A 23,563-nucleotide genomic window follows, 5' to 3' on the forward strand; every position below is an offset into this window, starting at 1 on the left:
TTACTCTGAAAACGTGAATAATTGATGAAGGAGCGTGAGATAAATGGGCGATAAGAAAGAGCTGAGCCAAAAGGCAAAGCTCTTCTCTAAGTAAATGTTCTTGTTAGACTGAGAAGCTTGGCCATATGGGAGAGGCTCAAAGTAAAGCCTTCAGAGGAAGTCCAAATGGGAGGAGGCCTTGGGTCAGATCCAAAACATCATGACGAAGTCGCACTTCTGGGTTGACCTGAGGTAACCTTTGTATTGAAGCGCTGAGGGAAGATGCAGAGGCAGGACTTGATAGAACTCCCTGGACCTCAGGAACGAGCGATTCCCGTCACCACCAGTAGGTGTCGTGCTGCGCACATCAAGTCCACCGCCTCCTGCGGAACCGAACTTGCAGTCAGAAGGTGAGAAGTCTCTTCAGCGTGTGAGAAAAACTGTCTATGAAGGAGTAAAGCGGACGACTGCGCGCGTACCGTGGACGAGAAGCTTGACGGGAAACGGCGCAGCTTCGGCGAAGGAATGACGAGAGGCGCGGAGCGACCGCAGGAGATCCAGACATGAGTCCGAGGTAAGCGCCGCGGTCCTGGCGGGATGGAGCTCACGCCGAGCCGGTGACTTCCAAGCGGCTGCCCGCCTGCTCGACAACATTAAAACAACTCTCAGATGGCCCATATTTTCTTTTGATCGTTCACTTCCAATTCAAGGAAGCCATAACACTGAAAGATTTTAACTCATAAGTCAGTTTATAATTCAAACTAAATAAAAAAAAAGTCTGCAAAAAGTGTCTTTTAAAGTTATGACAACTGAAATGATCTGTGTTTTTATTTATTTATTACAATTTTAATGCCAAAATTACAGGTTAAAGCACCTGCTGCTCTTTAATTATTCCAACAATTGTTCCCTCTTTTAATCCATTTTTAATCTTTTATATATATATATTTTAGCTAGGTAAATGTAGCATTCAATTCCAGGGGAACTTCTTCAGTATAAACCATAGTTGTCAGCTCACATGAAAAGACAGATCTATGAAATCATGAAATATCACTATGACTAAATGAATTAAAAGGTTGAACTCTGAGCTTCATGGCACTTTAAGTGATAAAGAGCGACTTGGAATAAGTCACCAAACGCCAGTTGTTTTCTCATTTAGTGAAACTTATTTACCACAAATGAAGATTACCGCTTTCATTTTCGTGAAATACAGCTGGCACCATCCAGTTCCCCAGTGAACCACCTGTTTTACTGTGCTGTTTATTGGCGTTTACAGAGCTAAATAGTGAGGGAAGAAGAAAGGGATGATGTTCAATAGATGTCCTTTAACTGTGTAGTTCGCTTTCTAGCGACTTTTTTTCTGTAAAAAAGCGCATCCTGTCAGTGGAAACCAGCCGCCTGTCTCTTTAAGACGATGTGTGGAGAGGTTCAAGTCAGGGTCAGCCCAAGTTCCTGCCCTCAATTTTACCTTTTAGTTTTATTATAGACTGACAGTGATCACACGGGGCGCTAAAACGCTTAGAACACACAGAGGCTCCGTTATCTCCCCGGTGCCGCAGCGCCAAAATAGCCGAGGAAATTACGACAAGGAACGAAAAAAAAAAAAAAAACTCGGAGGATGCTGGTTTGTATTTTTTTAATATAGGAGGGGATGAGAAAGGGAGGGACAAAAAAAGTGGGTGGGAGGACGGACCTGAGCTGCGACAAGAAATTCATATCAATTAATAATCGGTAGAAAAAAAGAGCGCTGGCAGACGCGCGCGGAAAACTGGCATGGTTTTTAGGAGGCTGGCAGTTCGATGCTGGAACGTCAGATATGAGCGCTGGAGGCTGCTGAGATGATCATTAAGGGAGACTTAGATCGGATGGCAGAGGACATCGGGCATGCAGGTAAGACCCACGCCTCGCCAGGGTCCCGCTGCGACGCGCCTTCTGGACTTTTGTTTCAACGCGCGAAAACGCCACGTGTTTTATTTTATTATCACCGTTTCTCTTAAAAAGGGGCACGCTCTTTTTTTTCGAGCTGATATTTCTAAGGTTTTAAGAGGGTTATTTATGGGAAAAAAGATGCTGTTGACAGGGAAGAACCGCTGTATCCTGAGCCACCTTGCGCTTTGCGGTTCAAGTTTGCGGGGATGCGCAGATCGTGGGACATAAATTGAAGATTCATGAGACCTTTAAGACTCTAACTTATGAGATCTGATAGACCCCAGTTCAAATATGTCTAAATTTAAAGAAGTCACGAATGATAAACGTTATCTTTTTGCATGAACCACTAACATACAAACGATAAACTAGACAATAAACTGCTCTTAAACACGCCATCGTCAGTGCATTGAGTAAAAAAAAAGTTATGTAGAAAGTCACTAAAATGTTCAAATGTTGGTTTTGTGCTATATTAGGAAAATTCTACATTTATATTGATTAAACCTGAATAAAAAACAAATGTATTTTTTCACTTACACTTATCTGTTGTTACTTATGAAATGTTAGTGAGCAGTTATTATTAATGATAATTTTCTATCATGAACAGGCAAGTAGTGGTACCTGCTGTGCTTCTACTCTGGTCACTGTTATTGAAGGTAAAAGTCTATATTGCTCATTTGAAAAGGTTCGATCGGTGTCTTATCTGAGTGGGTCCCTGTCACTTTACAGACGCTCGACAGACTAACGTATTTTAACGCTTGTTCTTGGTTCTTGTTTGGTCTGCCGGCTACATTTGTCCAGAACCGAGTGCAATAATCCAAGTTGACAAACTTGATGGACTTTGTAATGTTAGTACAGTTCTTTCAGAAAGGGAGACAAAAATGCGGAGAGATATTCTAATGGTGTTTCATCTGAGAAGATTGTATGAACTGTTATTTGTGGTTAGTCTGCCCTTCATTGTTTCAGTTATTCTGTCCCTTATGCTTTGGAACCGTGAAGCCAATGTGTGCGTCATCATGCAACAGATAAACTGCTGAAAGTCACGTAGATGAAACGATTTACTGAAAGTATGGCACTTTTTTTTTTTTTCCTAAGGTGTGAACTGATTGTTTGTCTGCTCTACTTTCTATATTACAACTCCTGTTTTGCATTGTTTCCTAGCTACTTTTTAAATTCAAGCATCACACTGTTTTGATCTTTTGACCAGCTTGTATTTCAATAGTTCAATGTTTATTATTTTGTTAGATTTTTTTAAGCTACAATCTCAAGAATTTGAGTCGTAAATAATCTTTGACCGTTCTCCAGTGTTTGCATTTTTTTTGTCTCGTATTGTGTTTTATTTAATAAATAAATTATGAATTTAAATAAATGTTTGTATTATTCTTTATCTTAATATATTTAATGTCTAATCTCTTTTTGAGCTAATCTGTTTGTGGACACTGGATGTATGTGCGTTTAACAATTTATTATTATTATTTGTTAATTATTTGGTTTTAATCATATTTCCCTGTCCACCAATTATTTATTACTAAATTAAAAACCCACATTGTTGGTTACTGAAATGCCTTCCCCTTGATTTATGGGTGCAGTTCTCAATCCAAGTTGAAACAGTTCAGGTGCCTAATATCTGTGTCTGTTTGGCCGAAGATGACTTAAAATATTTGGTGTATTACCGTCATAAGCATTTTTGAAGTGTCATGAAAATATAAAAATGAATAGCAACACTAGCTGCTCAAAGTATTAGCTGTTCTCAAAATGCCTCTCAAATAAATGGTGAAATTTGCTGTTTAATGTCTGTTTTGTAAACATAAAATGATAGTAGAAAAGTGAGCGGGGCTATTTTCAGTCACTGTAACCAATCTAGTTCCTGTTGTTGACATTTGTTTCTCTGATGTAGTTTGAAATCCTCACAGCATAAAAAAAAAAACATAAAAGTGAATTGCATTTTGATGTAAATATACAGGAGTTGGACAAAATAATGGAAGCTTTTTTGACTTTAAGGCACGTACAATTTCCCTCAACCTGAAAAAGAAGGCTAAAATCTCCTTCCGTAATTCGTCCTAGTTCAGTAACCTTTAGCCTCCACTAGATCCCATGCGTTACTCTTTCACCACGAATAGTGACCAGAAAATAGTCCTGCTTTCCTGTCCTTGTGAGCGCCGTGACATAAACAAGAAGTGAATGAGCCGCTGTGAGGAAGATCCCAATCAGACGGATGACACGATATTTATTTAGTAGCTTGTTTCCCATCAGCGAGTCTGAATCCTCTGAGACGGTCTTAGACGTTTAATCTAATAAGTAAACTAACCTCAGATGTCACTGAACAATACATCATGTTTCATAGTTGCAGTCTATTTGTGGCGCGCTGTGACAATTAGTGTTGATATTGAGGCCCTGGTGTCTGCGTCTATAATATCTGGCACGACCGCTGCGCAAGACAAAAAAAAGAAAAAAGTGACATGATTTAGATGCAGCGGCTTCAGCGTTCCTTATATGACTGTGTGCGGAATAATAGCTGGAATCTGTGTTTGGATGTATCCGCTCCAGTTCAGGGTTCTACCTGCTGTTCATCACACTCCAGAGCATTCATCCCTCGCTTGGTTTAAACGCTTTTGCTCACAACTGCTGGCCTTCTTTATCAGGAAGCAAGCAGTTACAATATATATATACATCTGTGCTGCTCTGGATTTTGGCTCTTCTGCCTGCGCCTGCAGAGGAAGTGAATGGGGAGAATCAGATTTCGGGTTGATGAGAAAACCATCGAAAGTGCTCACCTTTTCGCCAGAGTTCACGTCGACTCAGTTGCTGCGGTGTGAGCTTCCCACACATCAACCTGGCAGCCTGTACTTGTTCAACTTCACTTGTTAAATTAAACATGACAACCAAAACATTCCGTGAGTCGGACACTGATTCATTAAATGAGTGGATCATTTTAAGTTTTAGAGAAAAGTAAAAGTTAATATGTGCGCAGCGTTCGTCCAGGTAGCGTCAGATTCACAGCTTTTAACATGGCGGTCACCGATCCCGATAGTTGCGACGCCTGAGTTATGGTGATGTTTGGTGAGTTTATTGGCTCATGAACTTGAGCTGTCGTCTTATTGTGGTGTGGGGTAAGAGTCTAGATCAAGGTCTGACTCACTGAAATTGATTCACCACTTACTGCAAGTCCCTATCTGGGGTTCACCAGCTGACAGTTGGTTTGGGAAACTGCGTGACTCAGTATTTCGCTTGAGACCGAGCTAATCGGAAACCTCTTCAGGGAAGATGATGAAACTTCCGCTGGCAAAAAAAATACAAAAAAAAACACTTTTAATAACATCAACAAATAGTTAATATGGTGCTGTTACACTCATGCGAACTTTCGGAAGTAAAAGTCGACAGCTTGTTTTAAAGTATTGACTGAATCTAGTGAAGGAATAAACTGTTTATAAGTCCTTCAACATTGCAGATGCCAGACTTGAAAGTCTGACTACAGTTCTGTTCTGGTGTTCAAGTTTTTGTTTTTGTGATTTTGAGGAAACCAAGCTTTCTATTTACATATACACGGCCATGGGATGAACGTAATCTAAAATTTGCTGGTCTCAATATAAACGATTCCGCTTCTGTACATGAATGTTGTGTCCAGCATGTTAGCGTTTTTGAAATAGTTCTTTTCACAGAAACTACTTGTACCAAGTAAAAGCTTGTACCCATCAGAATAAAACACGTGCTGTATGATGCATTAAAACAAAGGAACGTCATCTTAAAATTCACTGGCAACTCTCTTTAAACATTGAACATAACACTCATTTTCCCCTCGCCTTTTTCCCCCTTTTATACCAAGTTTGTTTTGGACTCATTTTAGACACTTTCTTGCTGAATTGCCATTAACCACTTAAGACTTAAACGGTCTGAGGGATTTCCATCTTGAGAAGACACCCCCGAATCAATACTGCTTTACACTTTTCAGGATCCACATGAGCTTCAGCCACACTGGAAACTGCTTCATGGCTGGAGGAAATATGAGTTAAAATAAAAGCCGTTGTGTTGGATATAGTTGAACATGATAATGTGTCAACAAGCAGTAGTTATACTATTATGTTTGAGGTGTAAACATGTCCTGATATTGTGGTTCTCCAGTTGGCTGGGGAGATTGTGGCTTCTAAATCGGTGAAAATGCTCTAAAAATAAAAATACTCGCTGACACTCCTTGATAGTTGTAACAAAAATGTAGTACTGTTTATTTACTGCAATTGAGGCTTTTCAGTCAAAACAAAATAAATGTTTGCCATAAAAAGTCAGGACTTGGAAGAAAAACAGTGTCCTGTGTTTTGAGCACTAAAAGCACATGATATAGTCTATGTAGTGAACTCCGTCTGTGTACTTTTGTACGCTGGTTTTCAAGTTGCCTAACATTGCCTCATGTTTACCTGTTGTTGCAGGTGTTGGATTGAAGACGATGCTGGATGCCATGGAAGTACCAAGTCATGCTAGGGATCTCCTCCTGCAGCTCAACAGCCAGCGCACCAAAGGCTTCTTGTGCGACGTCATTATCGTGGTGCAAAATGCCCTGTTCCGAGCTCACAAGAACATTTTGGCTGCCAGCAGTCTCTACCTGAAGTCACTGGTGGTCCACGACAATCTGATCAACCTTGACCACGAGATGGTGAGTCCAGGAGTCTTCCGGGTCATTTTGGATTACATCTACACCGGTCGCCTGAATGAGGGAGACCCCACTTCACCCAATGAGCCAAATCTTGATGCCGTTTTCGCCGCTGCCAGCTACCTTCAGCTGATTGACTTAGTGGCTGTGTGCAAAAAGAAGCTGAAAAGAAATGGAAAGTACCCGCCACGCGCGGGCAACTCCTTTCTGCCTTTTTCCAAGATCGGCCCGAATCCGATGGGTCTAGGCAGCGGCGGCAGATTTCGAGTTTCTACCCCAGTCATCCAGCCATGTCCACCTGGAGGACTTATGAATAACCATGCGCCCAGGCCTTCACCACTAGAGGACCTCATTCCTCACCGGCTTGCCATCCACGCTGGGGAACTCTATGCTCCTACGTCCAACCAGGGCGCTCAGATGTTCCCATCCCTGCAGTCGACTCTACCTGCCCAACTTGGCCTGCGCCAGTCCTACACCGAGAGAAACTGCTCCCCCAACTATGGCCTGGATCTCTCAAAGAAAAGCCCCAACTCTCAGTCTCAACATACACCCTCCCAGTCCCACTTGGCAACTGCTCACAATGACGATGAACAAGATGGCCGGCTGAGTGGTCGCAACAGTCCCGTCCAGGGGACAAATGGGAGGGGCTTCCATGCGGAGAAGATGGATTCGACGGATCACAGAGGACCACTCACTCCCCCACAATTTCCTCATCTAAACCAGCAGTTCGGCCCGCCCCACCATCATCGCTCAGGCTCGCAGGGAACCGATCGCTTCCCCTGCCCCGCCAGCCCTGAAACCCCCACTGAAGGTGGGCAGACTGGCAACATCTACCGCTGGGTGAAACACGAGCCTTTGTCATACACCGCTGAAGATGAAGAGGATGACGATGACGAAGAGGAAGGGGGTGCCAACAGAAATCACCACAAGGAGGAGAGTGAAGGAGCAGAGGACAAGAGTGGATCTGGCACCGAGGAGACTGGCAGCAGTGAAGGACGCCCGTCACCTTCAGGGCCAATAGGAAGGTTTCACCTGCCCTATGAGCCGGAGAGTTTTGGGGACAATTTGTACGTCTGTATTCCCTGTGACAAAGGCTTTCCGAGCTCTGAGCAGCTCAATGCGCACGTGGAGACTCACACAGAAGAAGAGTTGTACGGAAACTCAGGCGCTGACATAGGAAACGGCAATAACAACAACAAAAACATCACTAACAGCACAAACGGTTACGGGAGCTTGAACAACAGCAACAGTTTAAACAGTCTGTCCCACCTCGAGCCGAAAACCAACCAAAGTCTGAATTCAAGTGGCATGGGAGAGATAATACGGCCCTACCGCTGCTCCTCTTGTGAAAAATCGTACAAGGATCCGGCCACGTTGCGACAACACGAGAAGACCCACTGGCTGACGCGGCCATACCCCTGCAGCATCTGTGGCAAAAAGTTCACGCAGAGGGGCACGATGACGCGACACATGCGGAGCCACTTGGGGCTCAAGCCCTTCGCCTGCGAGTCGTGCGGCATGCGCTTCACCCGTCAGTACCGCCTCACTGAGCACATGCGCATCCACTCGGGAGAAAAGCCCTATGAATGTCAAGTATGCGGGGGAAAGTTTGCTCAGCAACGCAACCTTATCAGCCACATGAAGATGCACACCAACGGCGGGACAGCGGGAGGCCTGAGCGCAGACGGGAAGCTCAAGCTTGACTATCCGGAGGGTATTTATCCTCTGAGCAAGTACACGGCGGAGCATCTGGGGCTGAAGCAGGAGAATACAAATGAACTTCTCATCCAAGCACAGCAGCAACTGGCGGATGCAAAGGTCATGGAAAGCCTTTACCCCCTATCCAAACTGGCCTCTGAGCACCTTGGCCTCAACCATGACAAGATGGATGTCCTTGGCCAACCCCTGCCCCCGCCCCCCCAGGCTGTGTCCGACGGCCGCACCATTGACCGTTTCTCCCCCAGCTAAGACCTCCAGACCTCTGTAAATAGCCACCACCAATAGGTGGGTGAACACACACGCTCTCACACAAGAAACATGCAGTATTGTAAAGCCATTCACCTCAACTCACCCTCTCCTCAGACGGAGGCCAGGGAACTGGTCTGCAAATGCACACACACACAAAAAAAGTTTCCTAGTGCCTTGTCTATGCAGTTCATGACCCTTCATAAAGGAGCACTGTGCTACGACGTGACCGAGAGACACTTACTATTTATGTTTTATATGCAAATAACCATTTCATGAATAACAACCATTGAGCCAAAGCTAAACAATTCTGAATCAAAATTTGTTTTATTTATTTTTGTATGATACTGCGATCCAATAAGAGACTGTCGCAACTTGTAAACAGACCCGAAACCTGTCTTCTTTTGACATCGACAGCTTTATACACGCAATGAACACAAGAATACAATTCACGTTTTTTTGTCCAGAGCAGGGAAGTCACTGCCAAACTCTTCTGGACTTTAAAATACGGGGAGGTTTGTTTATGTATGAGGTTCTGGACAGTTGATGCGCCTAACTCTTCAGCTTCTTCTCATCGTGTGCCTGATTTACACGGAGTGACTGAATGATTCCAACATTTGCCTTAACGTTTTGGTAAACTTTCCTCTGTTTTATATTTTCCATATTTTTTGGAAGCCATGTGACAGTAATGGTCGCTGCCTCAGCGTTGCCCTCCAAACTTGAGGGTAACGCTGAATTTGACTGAGTGAAATTTGACTGAGCAACGTCTTACTTTTGAGGAACAGGCGAGCGCTGATGTGTGATCTCACATCTGGGACGCGGTTACTCATACTGGACCGATGATAGAGAGTTCAAGATACGTGTGACTTCATCACATGGTGAGGACAAATCATTGCCTAAGCTCACCAAGTGAAACAGAAATCTGTTAGGAACGGCCCGATCTGATGAGTTATCCTTGTGACAACAGTCAGATGCCACTGTAGACCTCTGCTCCCTCACATTTGACCCCGCTCCCCTGCAAGTCTGGCAACTCTTCTACTGTTGACATGCCAAAGCCAGCGCAGCCTTCCTCTAAAAACACCTCTGAACGGTACATATCTCTCGTCTCTTCCAGTTCTACTATACACTGTGTGATTTTCAGTGACCCAAGAGGACGTTTATTGTTGCTGTCTATGCACCGCAAAACCAAAGATACTTGTTTCACCATTTTATCTCGCACATATTGCACTTAAATATCTGATCATAATGATTTTAGCCTTGAATTCATGGTGCTTTCACGCCACAGCTTTGAAGTGTTACAAACCCCACGTAAATGAGGCGTCAAATTCCGATCCTAAAATCACACAGTGTGTCATGAGCTTCGAACACATTTATCTGCCTGTGTTATCGATGCTAAAAGAAGTTGTCGCTGGGAGCAGGCGAACAGCGCCGGCCAGCTGCGCCTCAGTAATCCCTGTAAAATCTCACTTACTCCTGGACAATTCGCACTGCTCACTGGCCGCGTGTCGCATTTCATGCCTGCCATCTTGTCCGCTTATTAGCAGCCCATCTGAGCCCCGGCAAACTTCCTCTCACGTATTGAAATAAGAAATGACAGATTGCTGCGTCGGCTGACCACGAGACAAACGCCAAAAAAAAAAACAAAAAAAAAAAACTTGGGGTTGAATGCACATTGTCATGAAATGTTTCTTCCAAAGAAAATGTTACTTTGTTCTCTTGTTTTTGCTTTTTAACTTCAGATGAAACATGTCTTACCACTAGTGCCAACGCCAACCTCATACGGTGAATGTGAAGAGAAAAGCCATAAATACACTGTGATAGAGTGAAACTAAGAAGAGGAGAAAATCTTCCAAATGTTTTTTTTTGTTTTGTTACAATCATTATAATAATAAGGGCTTTGATTCTCGACTATATGTTTTATAGTCTTCAATTGACTTTTAAAGGAAAGCAGCACAGATTTAACTGGTGCTTACCTCAGGACTAAACCCAGCGTGGGGATGCTATGCTTAAGTACACACACACACACACACACACACACGCCTTGTGAATTAAACCTGTGGTTACTCTGTTTATACACTTCTTGCTACTTGAGCAAGAGATATGACATTTAATATTTTTACTTTTTTTTTTTTTTTTCCTTATGCGGTATACTTGTCTTGTCCTCAAAGAGGCTTGTGTTGGTCTGACCACTTCTATTCTTGTAACATAAGGCTTCAGAGGTTGTTTTAATATTGTCTTGAATGTCTACTTGTGAATTTATATCCACCACTATGTCGGCATTACTATTTGGTTTTTATCACATCGAGGGCTTGACCACACTTTTTCATTTGGTATATCTTTTACGCCCACAAATCTGATGTTTTTGAAATTGAAACGTATGTTTGCCTGAGACAAATTGATTTTATTGCTTTTTATCTGCCTCAAGCTCTTGAAGTAAGGATTTTTTGGGAAGAATTTGTGCCATGTTTGAGTATAATTAAATTCACCCGTCAGACATGACCTTAGATCAGTGGTTTATTTCTCAAAAATGAGTAAATAAAAAAAGGATTTACTTGCATTTCATCACTATGGGACGAATAAGGGGCATATAAACTAATTTCTTCTGCCCCACAAAATGCTGATAACATTTTATATTCTTCATTCAATCTTCAATAAATAAACATAACAACCAGACATTTTTTGTTGTCCATAGTAGTCGCATTTCAACACTCGTCTTTAGAGTGCTCACGTATCACCACACAAAATAAGAAGTTTTCAGTCTTCCAAAGTGTCAAGTCAAATTTATTAAACAAAAGCACATGAGCATTTAAGCAGGCTGTTCATGATGGTGCGTTCATGGCTGTCAAATTTTTATTAAAATATTTAAAATGAGTTGGTGTGAATTTCAATAAAAACATCGTAGTGTTCAGCTGAGAATGATTTCCTTTGACTTTATTTTGGGGTTGTGACTCAGAGCTTTAAACAGTTGATGATTAGTCATGGTTTGTTTGTGACATTAAAACAAGCAGTCGTGGGAATTTCATAGACTCCATTCACTAGTTCTAATGAAAATCTGGCTCGCAACATGAAACTGTTTCCACTCTGAATCAGAGCAGGATAGAAGCCGTGAGACGTGGAGCCCAGCTCGGTTGCATCAACACCAGACAGGAGGAGGAAGCTGCCGCGTGTTTGTGCGTCCCTGGGCCTTTTAGGCTCGTGAAGGTCCGCAGACGACGTTCTGGGAATAGCGTCGGTGTGAGGGAGAAGCGCTGAGGAGCAGGAAGTGAACTTTTGGTGTTGAGCTAAGCAGGATGTGCCGCGTGTTTCTGCTCAAACCCAGATAGAGGGACGGTGAATTAGGGCGGGAGAGGAGCAGGGAGAGCGCAGCAGGGTGGGCTCCAGCCATTGTCTCAGTATGAAAGCCTCTCCGCACTTCTGAAACTCTCCATTCACAAAACGACTTTTCTCTTTCCTTCCTTCTCTGCAGAATCCTGATACTTCACTGTAATGTCTAAACATGTTATATGGACAGAAATAATAATGAAAAAATTAGCTACAATGATCCATGACAAATAAACCATTTTTATTACATGTTTTTAGGACATTTTGTGACATGTTAGAGTTAAAAATATTATGGATTAAATCCAATAAAGGAAAGAATAAAATGAGAAAAATATTGACTAACATGAACTGCGATTATGACCGGCTATTAAATATCATTAGCTCAGTGGATAGTTCAGCAAAAAACACCTAGTGCCAACAACTTTCTGAAGAACATTTTTTTTTCTGTTCGTTCTACTTCCAAAAATCCATGTATTACATAATACCATCAAAGTACGTGACTGAATGAGATCCAGCAGCAGCTCATAGACCAAACAAGATATCAGTGTCAGGTTTGAAAAAAATGTGAAATGTGGGCTTGCAGGACCCAGTGTGTACAGCTGGAGACAAAACTTTTACATCATCTGAACTATATATTTGTATGACGTATCGTATGTGATGTATCGGCTTTGCCAAGCATTTATCAGTCGATCTGTAAACAAAATATCTTGAGAAACTATGACCAGATTTTGATGAAAACTTTTGGTTTCCATTGTGGGAAAGAGTTCCAGCAAGCCACTGTCTCATCGAGTGTATTTGAATTGAACTATTGATGACTGTAATTGATGTTTTAAAGTTATCAAATGATGTCTCTCTCCTTCCAAACCTATTAAACATCGCGGGAGCAAAAACTGATAAATCGCTCCTGGAAAAAAAAGGCTAACTCAAACCAGAACCTGAAAATGTCTTCACAACAAGCCCGTCATAATGTCTTAAATCTACTTTCTTAAAGCAAATTCAGTCACAGAAACTATTAAAAGCAGACAATGAAGAGCTAAATTGACGTATGCTGCTTCATTTAATCGATGTTTTTCACTGATCTATCATGCAAAATGGAGATCAACGCTGCATGTTACTCTGCGCTCTGTTGATACAGGGGACTCCACACTCTTGAGCGGTTAGTGTAGTTGTCGTACAAAGCTGTGCACCTGTCTACAACAGAGTACAAGCAAAAGCGATGACACAGTCAAGAGCGCTTTTTTTTAAACAGCTGGTTTGAATATATTTCCTTGAACGGCTCTTTTCTGGAAAACCCATTGTATTGCGATTCTTTATGACTCCTCTGATCCCTGAGAAGTCTGACAATTGCTTTTCCTTTGGCACTTTGCTCCTTTTCATTTTCCCCTCTTGTCTTTCTCACCACCGTCGTCCTGCGCTTGGCTGGTTCAGAAACGCTGTTCCCTCGCCGCTCACGGCTCTGTCCCTTCTCTCTTACACTCTTCACGCTGACCCTTAGCGCCCCTCCTCTCCCCTGATCCACTTACCTCCAGCTGTTTTTCATGCTGAAGAAGACAGTTATCTAAATGTTTACGTGCACAGCTACTCTCCCTTTCACTAAACCGCGATCAATTTCCAGAGAGAGCCTCGGTGCCATGTGTCAGAATGCAGCAGAGTCTGACGTCGTCGTTGCGCACGGGCCGTGGAGCCAAGAAAGTGCTTGAAAAGGGAGATTAAAGGGAGCATATTGTGGTGGAGGAAATGTGAAATAATGCGAGGGGAAATCTTTGGGGGGGGGGGAGGGATATGCTCCAAAAGATGCCAGTAAAGTAAACAAGTATGAAATTGCACAATTGAAGTGGGCCCCGACTGCAGAGGCCAAGTCATGCGCTGGGATGGAAGTAAGGAGAAGCAGAGGGAGAAACAGCTTGTGTTTGACTGTTGGAACCTTCAGTAAATAAGAAAAAAATCTTGACTTTTGTAATTGGGACCAAGTCTGTTGTGGAGGACCAGCTCACCGGCCACGTTTACAGCAGCATGAATGCAAACTCTAAATAAGAATTCACTCGGATTGCATTGTTTACACGCATTAGTCATGAGGTTATTACGCAGTTTACGTCTGACAGGGACTTATATTTACTCAGGATCACTCACAGCACAGAGAGCGACTACTGTCTGCTCTTCACCTCATGACAGGGATCTTTTTTTGGAGCGATTTCACGTGCACCAGGCTTTAAAATTCTCATGAGGATTTTTTTTTGTTTTTGATTTTCTATTTCGATGTGTGTTTTTTTCTATTGTAGACAACACCTAAAGTATTTAGGAATTTTTAAAACTATTTTTTTTTAAACTTTATTTGCGACTACAATAGATTTTGCCTAGGAAGTCAGTAACCGTCCAAAAACAAAATAAACTGAATTAAAAAACAATTCCTGGCCACAACCCTGAAATAATCATCTTTGAAAAATGCAGCAGCTTATTATATTCATATTTCTCTTCTTCTTGTCTTGTTGATTTTCCTTCCCACTTTGGAAAAACACATGAATGCACCATCAGGAAGTAGCCTCTTAGCATCACCAGCTTGTTTTGAACAACAAAAGCATTACATTTTGAGAGTTTACCTGAACAACTGACCATCTTGGTTCCTCATCCTCATGTTAGTAAACATCACCTGAAAGTTTGAAAACATGAACCGTCAACACAAATTCAGTTCACTGTCACATGACAGAAATCACATGGTGGATTATCAGAAAGTTACTGTGAAGCTTTAAAAGTTTTAAACAAATGCCTTGTTTCACCAAAGCTCCTGTGCCAAAAAAAAGCAATTCAGCAGACCAAACAGTATTTCCAAAGTTCCTGCGCCTCGATGCCAACATTGAGCTTTGGGGACCCGAATGTATTTATTGCATGTCAAAATGTCTCATAGTTATTTTGTGTACATTTTCTATGTGGGTTTTTGATAATGTCATTGATTTATAATGCTTTTATATTTCTTTCTTGAACGCCAATGTGAAAAATGTCTGTTTGTTCTTATAATCAAACTTGGCAATAAAGTGAATTGCATAAAGAGTGAGAACGTGTCTGGCTGTTTTGTCGTCATTTTAAGTTTGGGTTGACAGGTTACTCTTCAGGAATAATAATAATAATAATAAAACAAAACAAACGTCCAATAAATTCATTCGTTCTCTCATAACTGCGTGCTCATAGGGGCTGATCCCAGCTACTTGGGGCGAGAGGCACATACTGAAGACTGAGTCACCAGCTGATCATTTAAAGCCCGCGGAGTGTTCGAGGCCTGTGGGTCAAATCTGTCCTACTGAGAGTTGAGGCCTACAGGATTATTCAAAAGAATTTTCTGGCTCAACTAAAAGAACAAATACTGCACAAAGTACAGTTCGATATCATGGTTGTTTCCTAACTAACACTTATAGTTTCGGTTTGTGTGCCTCTTATGTTCTGAGCCAGAGGAATACAATGTAATGTTCGACCCCTTGCCTCATTGATCTCAACACGAACGTGTAGTCAAACAACCTGTGTATGTTTTCGTACGGTGTCTGGAGGAAACCAGGCTCCTTCTAAAGGGTTACCTCAAGCTAGAATTGAACCGACAACCTTCTCCCTCACTGTCATTTACTAACTGTCTAATATTAATGACCTGTCCGAAATGCACTGCAACGATTGAAGCTCCAAACAGTCAGGTTAAAGTCAAACGCTGTCTCTATCTATTTTGATGTACTTCCGATGTACTGGAATTTAAGCAAGAGAATAAATTTTGTTTTTTCCGTTTAGGTTGACACACAAGGCTGAGATACAAGTTTGAAGCGCACAAATACTGCACAAAGTGCAGTTAATACATCACTTTGTGTGCATGTTGACATCATGGTTGTTTCCTAAGTAACACTTATTGTTTCGGTTTGTGTGCCTCTTATGTTCTGAGACAGAGGAATACAATGTAATGTTCGACCCCTTGCCTCATTGATCTCAACACGAACGTGTTGTCAAACAACCTGTGTATGTTTTCGTACGGTGTCTGGAGGAAACCAGGCTCCTTCTTAAGGGCTACCTCGAGCTAGAATTGAACCGACAACCTTCTCCCTCACTGTCATTTACTAACTGTCTAATATTAATGACCTGTCCGAAATGCACTGCAACGATTGAAGCACCAAACAGTCAGGTTAAAGTCAAACTCTATCTCTATCTATTTTGATGTACTTCCGATGATACATTTTGTTTTTCCGTTTAGGTTGACACACAAGGCTGAGATACAGGTTTGAAGTCTGCAAAATATTTGTCAGCATTGCAACTATGAGTTTGACTCATAGATGTGTTAACCCTGTGATGTGGGGTGATTTTCTGCCTTGCAACTGAGGTCACATGACTGTGAGAGTCCGTGGGCTGCTTCCTCTCTGACATCATCAAAGCTCAGTAAAAGTGTGTTTTATTTATTTATTAAATCATCTTCTCACCTCACATCTATCATTCTGGATGGGAATTTTTTTTTTTATTGGTTATACTGTTCCCTGTTGGTGTTGGACGTCAGCCATGGTGTTGCTGTTGTTTGCAACCTTTTCCACTGAAGGTAGCGTCGATAGGAAGGGTTCAAACTGTGATACGAATTCACGCAGTAATGGAGAAAACACCGGTGAATCCTCCTAAAATGCTCTCTTGACTCATTGATTGAGCGTGATATGAGTTTCACAGTGAAAGAAAATAGAACGGGGGGAAGAAGACCACAATCCGAGCAGACCGAAGACCCTCGAATAGATTCGCCTGCGAGTGTCTTTCCCTCACATGTGAGTGGCTCATTTGAGACAGAGAATTTCAAATGAATCTCATACATCACACACCGTCCACATGCAACAATGAACAGATCCATTACTCTGTCAGCGAGAGCAGAGGCAGCCAACCCACGCACACACACACACACACACATGCGACAGTGTGAAAAAGAAATCATCGTGCCCTCCAGATGTTTGATATGATTGGGGAGAACTGGCTCCGAAATACGTCTTGACGTTACACAAATTAGCATTTCTTCTCCTCCGCGGAGCTGTAAATCATCAAGTCCTCTGACCTGCAGGTTCATCTGGAGACGTTCATGAAAGACATCATCCGCTTTAGGTGGAAACAAAACGGGCAGCTTGACATTATTCACGTCTCAACCTGCTGTTTCTGCTTCCAAATGTTCCTCTGACCTGAAGTCCAGCTGAAGCGGAAACGTCTGGCGGCGATGTGCGCCGGGATGCATTCGGGGGGTGAATCGGGTGAAAGAAGAAAATTCAAGATTTTAATAGGCACTGAGGAAAATAGAGAAAGAAGCCAACCCTAAATATGAAATGAATATTAACCGGCAGGTGAAATTCTTCATGAAACCCACTGAAATTCACTGTAAATCTGAAGGTGTGTTTCGGGGCGTTGGAGGTCAGGGTTCCCCCGCTGTCGTATCAAACACAGTAAAGTATTAATAAACGTACAAATCACATCACTCAATATCGTTTTCCTCTGAATTGCCTCCCAATGAAAACTTACAAACCTCATCCTTCTCTGTAAACCATCAGCGCAGATTTCAGCGATGGCAGTCGAACAACGAGAAACCACAAGTTTGCTAAAATTCTCTGAACGCACACCGGAAACTGTCGAGCTTTTGGGGTAACTGCCTTTTATACAGTGCAATTTTCTCCTTTTCCATTTGAATTCATTGAACAACTTTGATCCTTCACAACCCAAACTCCATTTATGTAAAAATTCCCTTTGTGGGTTTTTAGGCTGCGAAAAAAAGGCCCCTGCGAGGCATGATCAATATTGACCAGCATTTTATGGTTAGCTACTGGGTCACTGCTTTATGACCACCTGTGTTGTCCAATGTTTTTGGTGTCTACTCGGTCAAGTAGCTACTGAGGGTGTGAAAAAAACTAAGAAATTACATCAGGGTTTGCAGCGACCAGATGGGGAGCGCTTGCTGGTTCTTTTTCAGTACCAATAAAACTTTATTTACCTAAATAACTTTCAAAATGAAGTCCTTAGTAGTTATAAACAAGTGTACTCACATCAGGTCACAGACCCTGAAGAGTATTGCAAAGCTGTGTAGTGGGCTATTCCTGGGGAAAGAAAGGCATCTTGCGATATTGTGTCACATGTGATGTACAAACCGCATGTTTTACTCCAATACATCTTGAATTTATTATCTATCTGTTCGTCCATCCACCCATTTTGCTACCCACCGATAACTGGAACACCAAAGCTGCATCAATGGACAGATGCAGCGCTATAGTTGGACCAAATCCAGGGTCCAGGATGAGCGACCACACAGTCGGACCCAGCACAGGTTGCACCCAGGACATCGGGAACAAGGACCTCTGTGTTGGAGAGGCAGCCAGTAAAGAGATGAGCTAGAACAGGGGTCACCAATATGGTGCACAGGTAGCCCACAGAGACCAAGACAGAAGCCTCTGGGCCTTCGAAGAAAAAAAGTTTTCTTATAATTTCCATGTTATTATTGGTTATTGCGTTGACTGCTTGTTGCAAATCAGTTATGTGTTACGCATTTAGTAGTTACAAAAGGAGAGTGACAAAAAGAAAAGAATAGAAGACAAGCGTAAAGATGACTAGTAAAAGTTAGAAAAGAAAGTAAAGTTTTCGTCTTGGCAAACCCATCCACGATGAACAGCTTGTCTTTATCTCAGTTGACAATGATGTCACTCAAGATTGAAGCCTTCTTTTGATGAGTTTGGGTTCCAAATAGACTTCTGTCTCCTAGTTTCAGGACTTGTCTGCCCACTGCAAAACCGCTATATCGACCAGTTCATTCCTGAGAATAGATTCCAGGTCACTGTCCTAAACACACATGATATAGGCCAAAGTGAGTGAGGAAAATAATATATCTCTCAGAGGCCAATCACACCGGCACCGTGTTGAAAACAAATACTCCCAGTTTGGGAAATACATTTTCAAAATATCGGGGCGACCAGCTGGGGTCACACTGTTTAGTGCCCTCCCGCAACTCACCCTGGTTCAATAGAAAGCACTAAGGTTCTGAGAATCCTGAACCTCGTCACTAATGTGAACATTTGACCATCTTTAAAATTACACCTCAATGAAAAAACACAAACCTTATTTATTTTATTAAAAACCTGTTTGAACAGCGAAAAATATAAAATAAAAATGACAGCATGCAGGAAAAAAAATAAAAAAAGTGAAAAAAAATGCAACACAAGTAGAATATTAATGTGAAAAAAAGTCACTTGTCAGCAAATAAATTTTAAATAAAAATGATTTGTATTTTAGAAAAGCTTCATAAATATAGATAAAAAAGTGAAATACTGTTAACGTACAAAAGAGAGTGAAATTGAGAGCATGACTGAACATTGTTATAGTTAAAACAATGTCTCAGACTGAGACACAGTTGCTCAAACATGAGCTGTAACAAGCCAGAGAGGTTTCATAAATGGATTAAACAGACCTGGCGACTCTGAGGCAGCTCATGACGGACAAGCAGTTGAACTGGACAGCTCTAAAAACCAATAAAACTATCTTCAAATTTGTCGTAAAATCAGTAAAGCAGAGAGTTTATGTGATGTGCTTAATCTTCTTCTTTTAGCGATGGTAACAAAAGTTTCCAAGTCGATGAGAAGAGCGTCATTTTCCCTCATGCTGTCTGGTTTAGCGGCGTTTCACTGCCTTGCTCAGCGGCACCTCTCCAGCGCTCCAGATGTGAACTGACACCCAACCTTCTGGTGAACGTAAGACTTGAGTCCAAGACTGTCATGAAGTGAAAACCCTTCTAATCCCGAACCAAGTGCGGGTCATCGCCGCCTGGTGTCAGCGTCGCCTTAGCCCCAGTGTGAAAAGTCACTACAACAAAAATAACTTGATAATAGTCTTAATGTTGCGGTGATGGTGACCATAACAACGCGTCTAAGAATCCATCTCAACGCCGCTCTCAGCTCCAACGCTGATCCGCGTGAGCTCACATCCACTCTGTCGACTTCCATTACAGCGTCCGTTGAGCAATTCAAGCTCTTCCAACATTAAAGCTCGAATCTGGAGCGTCCTCCGATAATTTGCTCCTAATTCTACATCCTGACAAATATTGTTGTCGAGCTCATGAATCATCAGAGGAATGTCGAGTGTGAAATTATCCAATGTGGAAGTAATAAGGAAGAGGAGAGTCTTTTTTTTTCTGCTGGTTTCTTAATTTCCAAAAAAGAAAGTTTGGCCGCATGTCATTCATTTTAGCAGTGAAAACACTTAAAAAGTGCTTGAACAGTTCAAAGTGAATGTGTTAAAAAGTCCAGATGAAAATAAGCAAAATCAGAGGCAATTGTTTATATTCATTTCAATATTTTTTTTTCTGAACAAAAACAGTGAAAACAGGCTTCAAGCGTGGATAAATAAATGAGGACTGGCATTTAAAGCACTTTTTTAAATTGAATTATCGCAAACAAAAATGATTCGATTAATCGCATTTAACATTTCTTCATCAACAGAAAAAAACAAATAAAGTTGTTTTATGGTGTCATAAGCAAATCACCCTTGTTGGCGGATGAAACCAAATGAGGCTGCATGGATGAACGGAAACATTGAAATGTAAAACATCTTCAGGATAGAGACACAAAAATGGCTGTTCTGTGCACTTCATGCAGCTTCCACCATGATGCTCAAACGTCTCTCTACAGAAATTTGATTATTTGATTTGACTATTAAATTTTAATATTTTTTTGAGTCCCACTCCAAAAATAAGTCAATAAATTTGGACTACTCTCTAATGGTCTTGATCATTTATTTTGAATGCAATAAGGATAATAAATAAATAAAATTGGAAAAAAAAAAGGTGGCTATGAATTTTGTTTAAGTTGGACATCAAAAAGTAAAATTATTCTAAAGAAAAAACAAAGAAAAAAATGTGCCACGATAACATTGACTTTAGGGGAGAAAGGAGGGTTGTATTGAAGTAATTAAAATATATGTTAATATGAGACATATTTCATTCCAACTACTGAAATATTGCACTTGATAACTGAAAACGATGGAGCTAATATTTGTTCGATGACTAAATCTGGACGAGAGTCCTGACTTGTCTTTTGGTGGATACGTTCTGTCGCATCACCTGTTGAGACTCAGATCAGAACCAAACCTGACATCAGTCGTCACAAATGAAAAAAGGCCGAATGAGATCCAGGTTGGTACGAGCACCTGCCATCACAAGCCTTGTGGATTGCAAAGGACTTTTCCCCATTAGAATTTTAGGAACTAGTTTGTGCTTGAGATTCGTATGTAGGATGAAAACGCATGGTTGAAACGTGAATATAGAAGTAAATATAATCCCATTTTTAAAACTCAAAAAGTTAGTTGAGCTTAAGCATGTTTAGAAATTGTATAAATAAGGTTCCATCCTTGTTTTGAGAAGGAGAAGAAGAACCACAGAAGCTGGACTGACCATGCTGGTGGGGTCAAGCGGAGACTCTGTATCGCTCTTATGGTGCTTCCACATGACGATAAACCAATTCTCGGGTGACACACTTTGACACCGGCTCCACAGAGCAGCATGCTTTTAATATACCAGCCAATAGAAGTGTCTGATGATACAATAATGTTTATGAGAGAAAAGCAGTGGATCCCAAGAAACAGTCCAAGTCACTAAAGTTATTCCAGGTGAGCGGTGTAACAGATCCGGCGTCTCCACCAAACTTACAGTGCACATCAAACCGTCATTCCTCCACCATGACGACAGTGTTTTGCAAATCGCAGCTATAGTTTACACAGCGAGGAATAAAAAAGTGATGCTCTGACTGAGATCCATTTAAGTGGTATCCATCGTGACCTTCACATCTCACGCCACATTTTAGCGTCTCTTCCACCCTGCTGCATGGAAAACATCTGGAAAAGGGACCAACCCAGAGAGCACTGTGCCCAATTCTTCAATGAATTCCCATCCACCTCCTCATCTGTCCGGTGCACTCCCTCGCTCCCTGTCCTCATTTAAGGTGGGGCTGCGCAGCTGAAACAAAAGCAAAACAGCATGTATGAGAACATGTTCCTCACCCACATATGGTACTCTCTTGCTCACTCTCCTTCCTCCTGCGAATGTGTTTCCCAACCCAACTCCCTGGTGATCCTCCGCTGTTATGGCTGCTTTCTGCTTTTGACAAGCTGGAAAGCTTCGAGATATAATACAGCTGAACTGCGCGGCCAAGTATGCATATCATTAAATAATGCGATCCAGCTTATTATGGATATCCAACCCCGTTCACCTGCCAGGGCAGGCGCAGGTCAGCGGCGATGACAAAAGCAGACATAAAACCTTGGCAAAGTTTGGATTCATTTCGAGCAGAAATGTCTTTTATGGTGCATTAGAGAACACTTCGGAGGGTTTCGTCTCAAACGGCGCTGTTTATTGTTTGTGTCAGAGTCAGCTGAGGAGATTCTGGGCTGGAGAACATTCAGAAAAGTACCATTTAATGGACAGCACTTCTTAGAGACTCTATGATTTAAGAAGGTGGGAAAATATTTTTCTATAAGAAAAGAAGGAAAACTGGAAAAGCACCGCGGGAGCACAGACCTCCACCAAGCAGCTCAGTAGAGTAAAACAGTGACTGTCTATCTATACAACTATATATATATATATATATATATATATATATATATATAGTTTTGGCATTTGAAATGTCATTGCTATCAGATTTCCATTACTGTTATTTTTTTCAAAATAAAAGCAGAATTTCACTACTTCTCAAACATGTGTACATTGCTATGCATGTTTACATTGTTCTGTTTTATGTTCTGCTCTGTCAGTATCATTTTGGGCCGATGTTGACAGTTTCGTCAATGATCGCATCCAAATTGTTCGCTTTTATTCATGTTGCCGTCAGTGTGCAAGGACCTTAAATAAAAGGTGGCAAAGAAGGCATTGTCCAAGGGAACTGAAAAATATGGATATATTTTTTATGATCATAAGTTGCCATGTAATAAGAAATACTTTATACTATATTTAAGCAATGAAAAGTCAGGAAAAACCATTGACGGAAAGTGTCTTTTCCCCCAAAACAAGTCCCATTTCCATGAACACATTTTCAGCTTTTAGACAATTTCACCATAATAGTCTGCATGGAACAGCGAATGGCTGTAGTTTCAGTTGGAGTGTTCCAGATTCAGATCTGCAACAAAAGGTCATAAACTGATCCTGAATTCATTCATTCATTAAAATAAAGCCACATATTTTGTTAGATATTTTGCCATACAGACTGGGCAAAAACAATACCTGTTGAGATCATAAGCAGTGACCAGAAAATCACACAAACAAACACAGGTCCAGAACAACATGCTCTTTGTGATCTACCCATAAATCCTTTTATTATCAACCAACATAGTTGAGTTCAAACATCTGAGATGACTATTCTTAAACATTCCTTGTGTGCCTTTTAAGAGGTTGAGCTGTAACCTTGAGGTTTTTAGGTTCCCTGTACCCAGAAAATTATTTTCTTGTTTGACATTGCGCAAGAGTAACTAAACATTTTCGATGCCATGACGTCACATTTTTACTCCCAGCAACAAAGCCTGTGCTTATCGACATAACCGAACCTTGTAAATGCAAGATCGAACTCAAGACTCGGGGGCCAAATGTGGCCCACCGACGCCACCATGTGTGGCCTTGAAATGCACATAATTCGGTCAAAATGGCTTTCAGTGCAAATTCAAAGCACACTTAACATCGACGCTGAGCAAGGACAACTTGAGTCACAACTTCAATAAGTACACATT

General features: G+C 41.6%; 1 protein-coding gene across 2 annotated transcripts; it reads left to right on the forward strand.

Moving 5' to 3' along the window:
• The first annotated feature begins 373 nt into the window (after window positions 1-373).
• hic1 (hypermethylated in cancer 1) lies at window positions 374-14,855 on the forward strand. 2 transcript variants are annotated; one of them, XM_053873245.1, is made up of 2 exons: window positions 374-553; window positions 6,324-14,855. In XM_053873245.1, exon 2 carries the CDS (start codon window positions 6,341-6,343, stop codon window positions 8,510-8,512), a length of 2,172 nt encoding a protein of 723 aa, XP_053729220.1. In that variant the 5' UTR covers window positions 374-553; window positions 6,324-6,340; the 3' UTR covers window positions 8,513-14,855. The 2 variants fall into 2 exon arrangements, with proteins under 2 accessions (XP_053729220.1, XP_053729219.1); XM_053873244.1 differs by lacking the exon at window positions 374-553 and adding an exon at window positions 1,690-1,866.
• The last annotated feature ends 8,708 nt before the right edge of the window (window positions 14,856-23,563 follow it).

The sequence above is a fragment of the Synchiropus splendidus genome, chromosome 8 (genome assembly GCF_027744825.2).
Source record: "Synchiropus splendidus isolate RoL2022-P1 chromosome 8, RoL_Sspl_1.0, whole genome shotgun sequence".
NCBI classification, from domain to species: Eukaryota; Metazoa; Chordata; class Actinopteri; order Syngnathiformes; family Callionymidae; genus Synchiropus; species Synchiropus splendidus.

Bases quoted from the DNA above. Each gene is read 5' to 3' on its own strand.
- hic1 (XM_053873244.1), top strand. From the start codon at position 1,815: ATGATCATTAAGGGAGACTTAGATCGGATGGCAGAGGACATCGGGCAT. The intron at 1,867-6,323 runs GTAAGACCCACG...CTGTTGTTGCAG, and splicing joins AGAGGACATCGGGCATGCAG to GTGTTGGATTGAAGACGATG.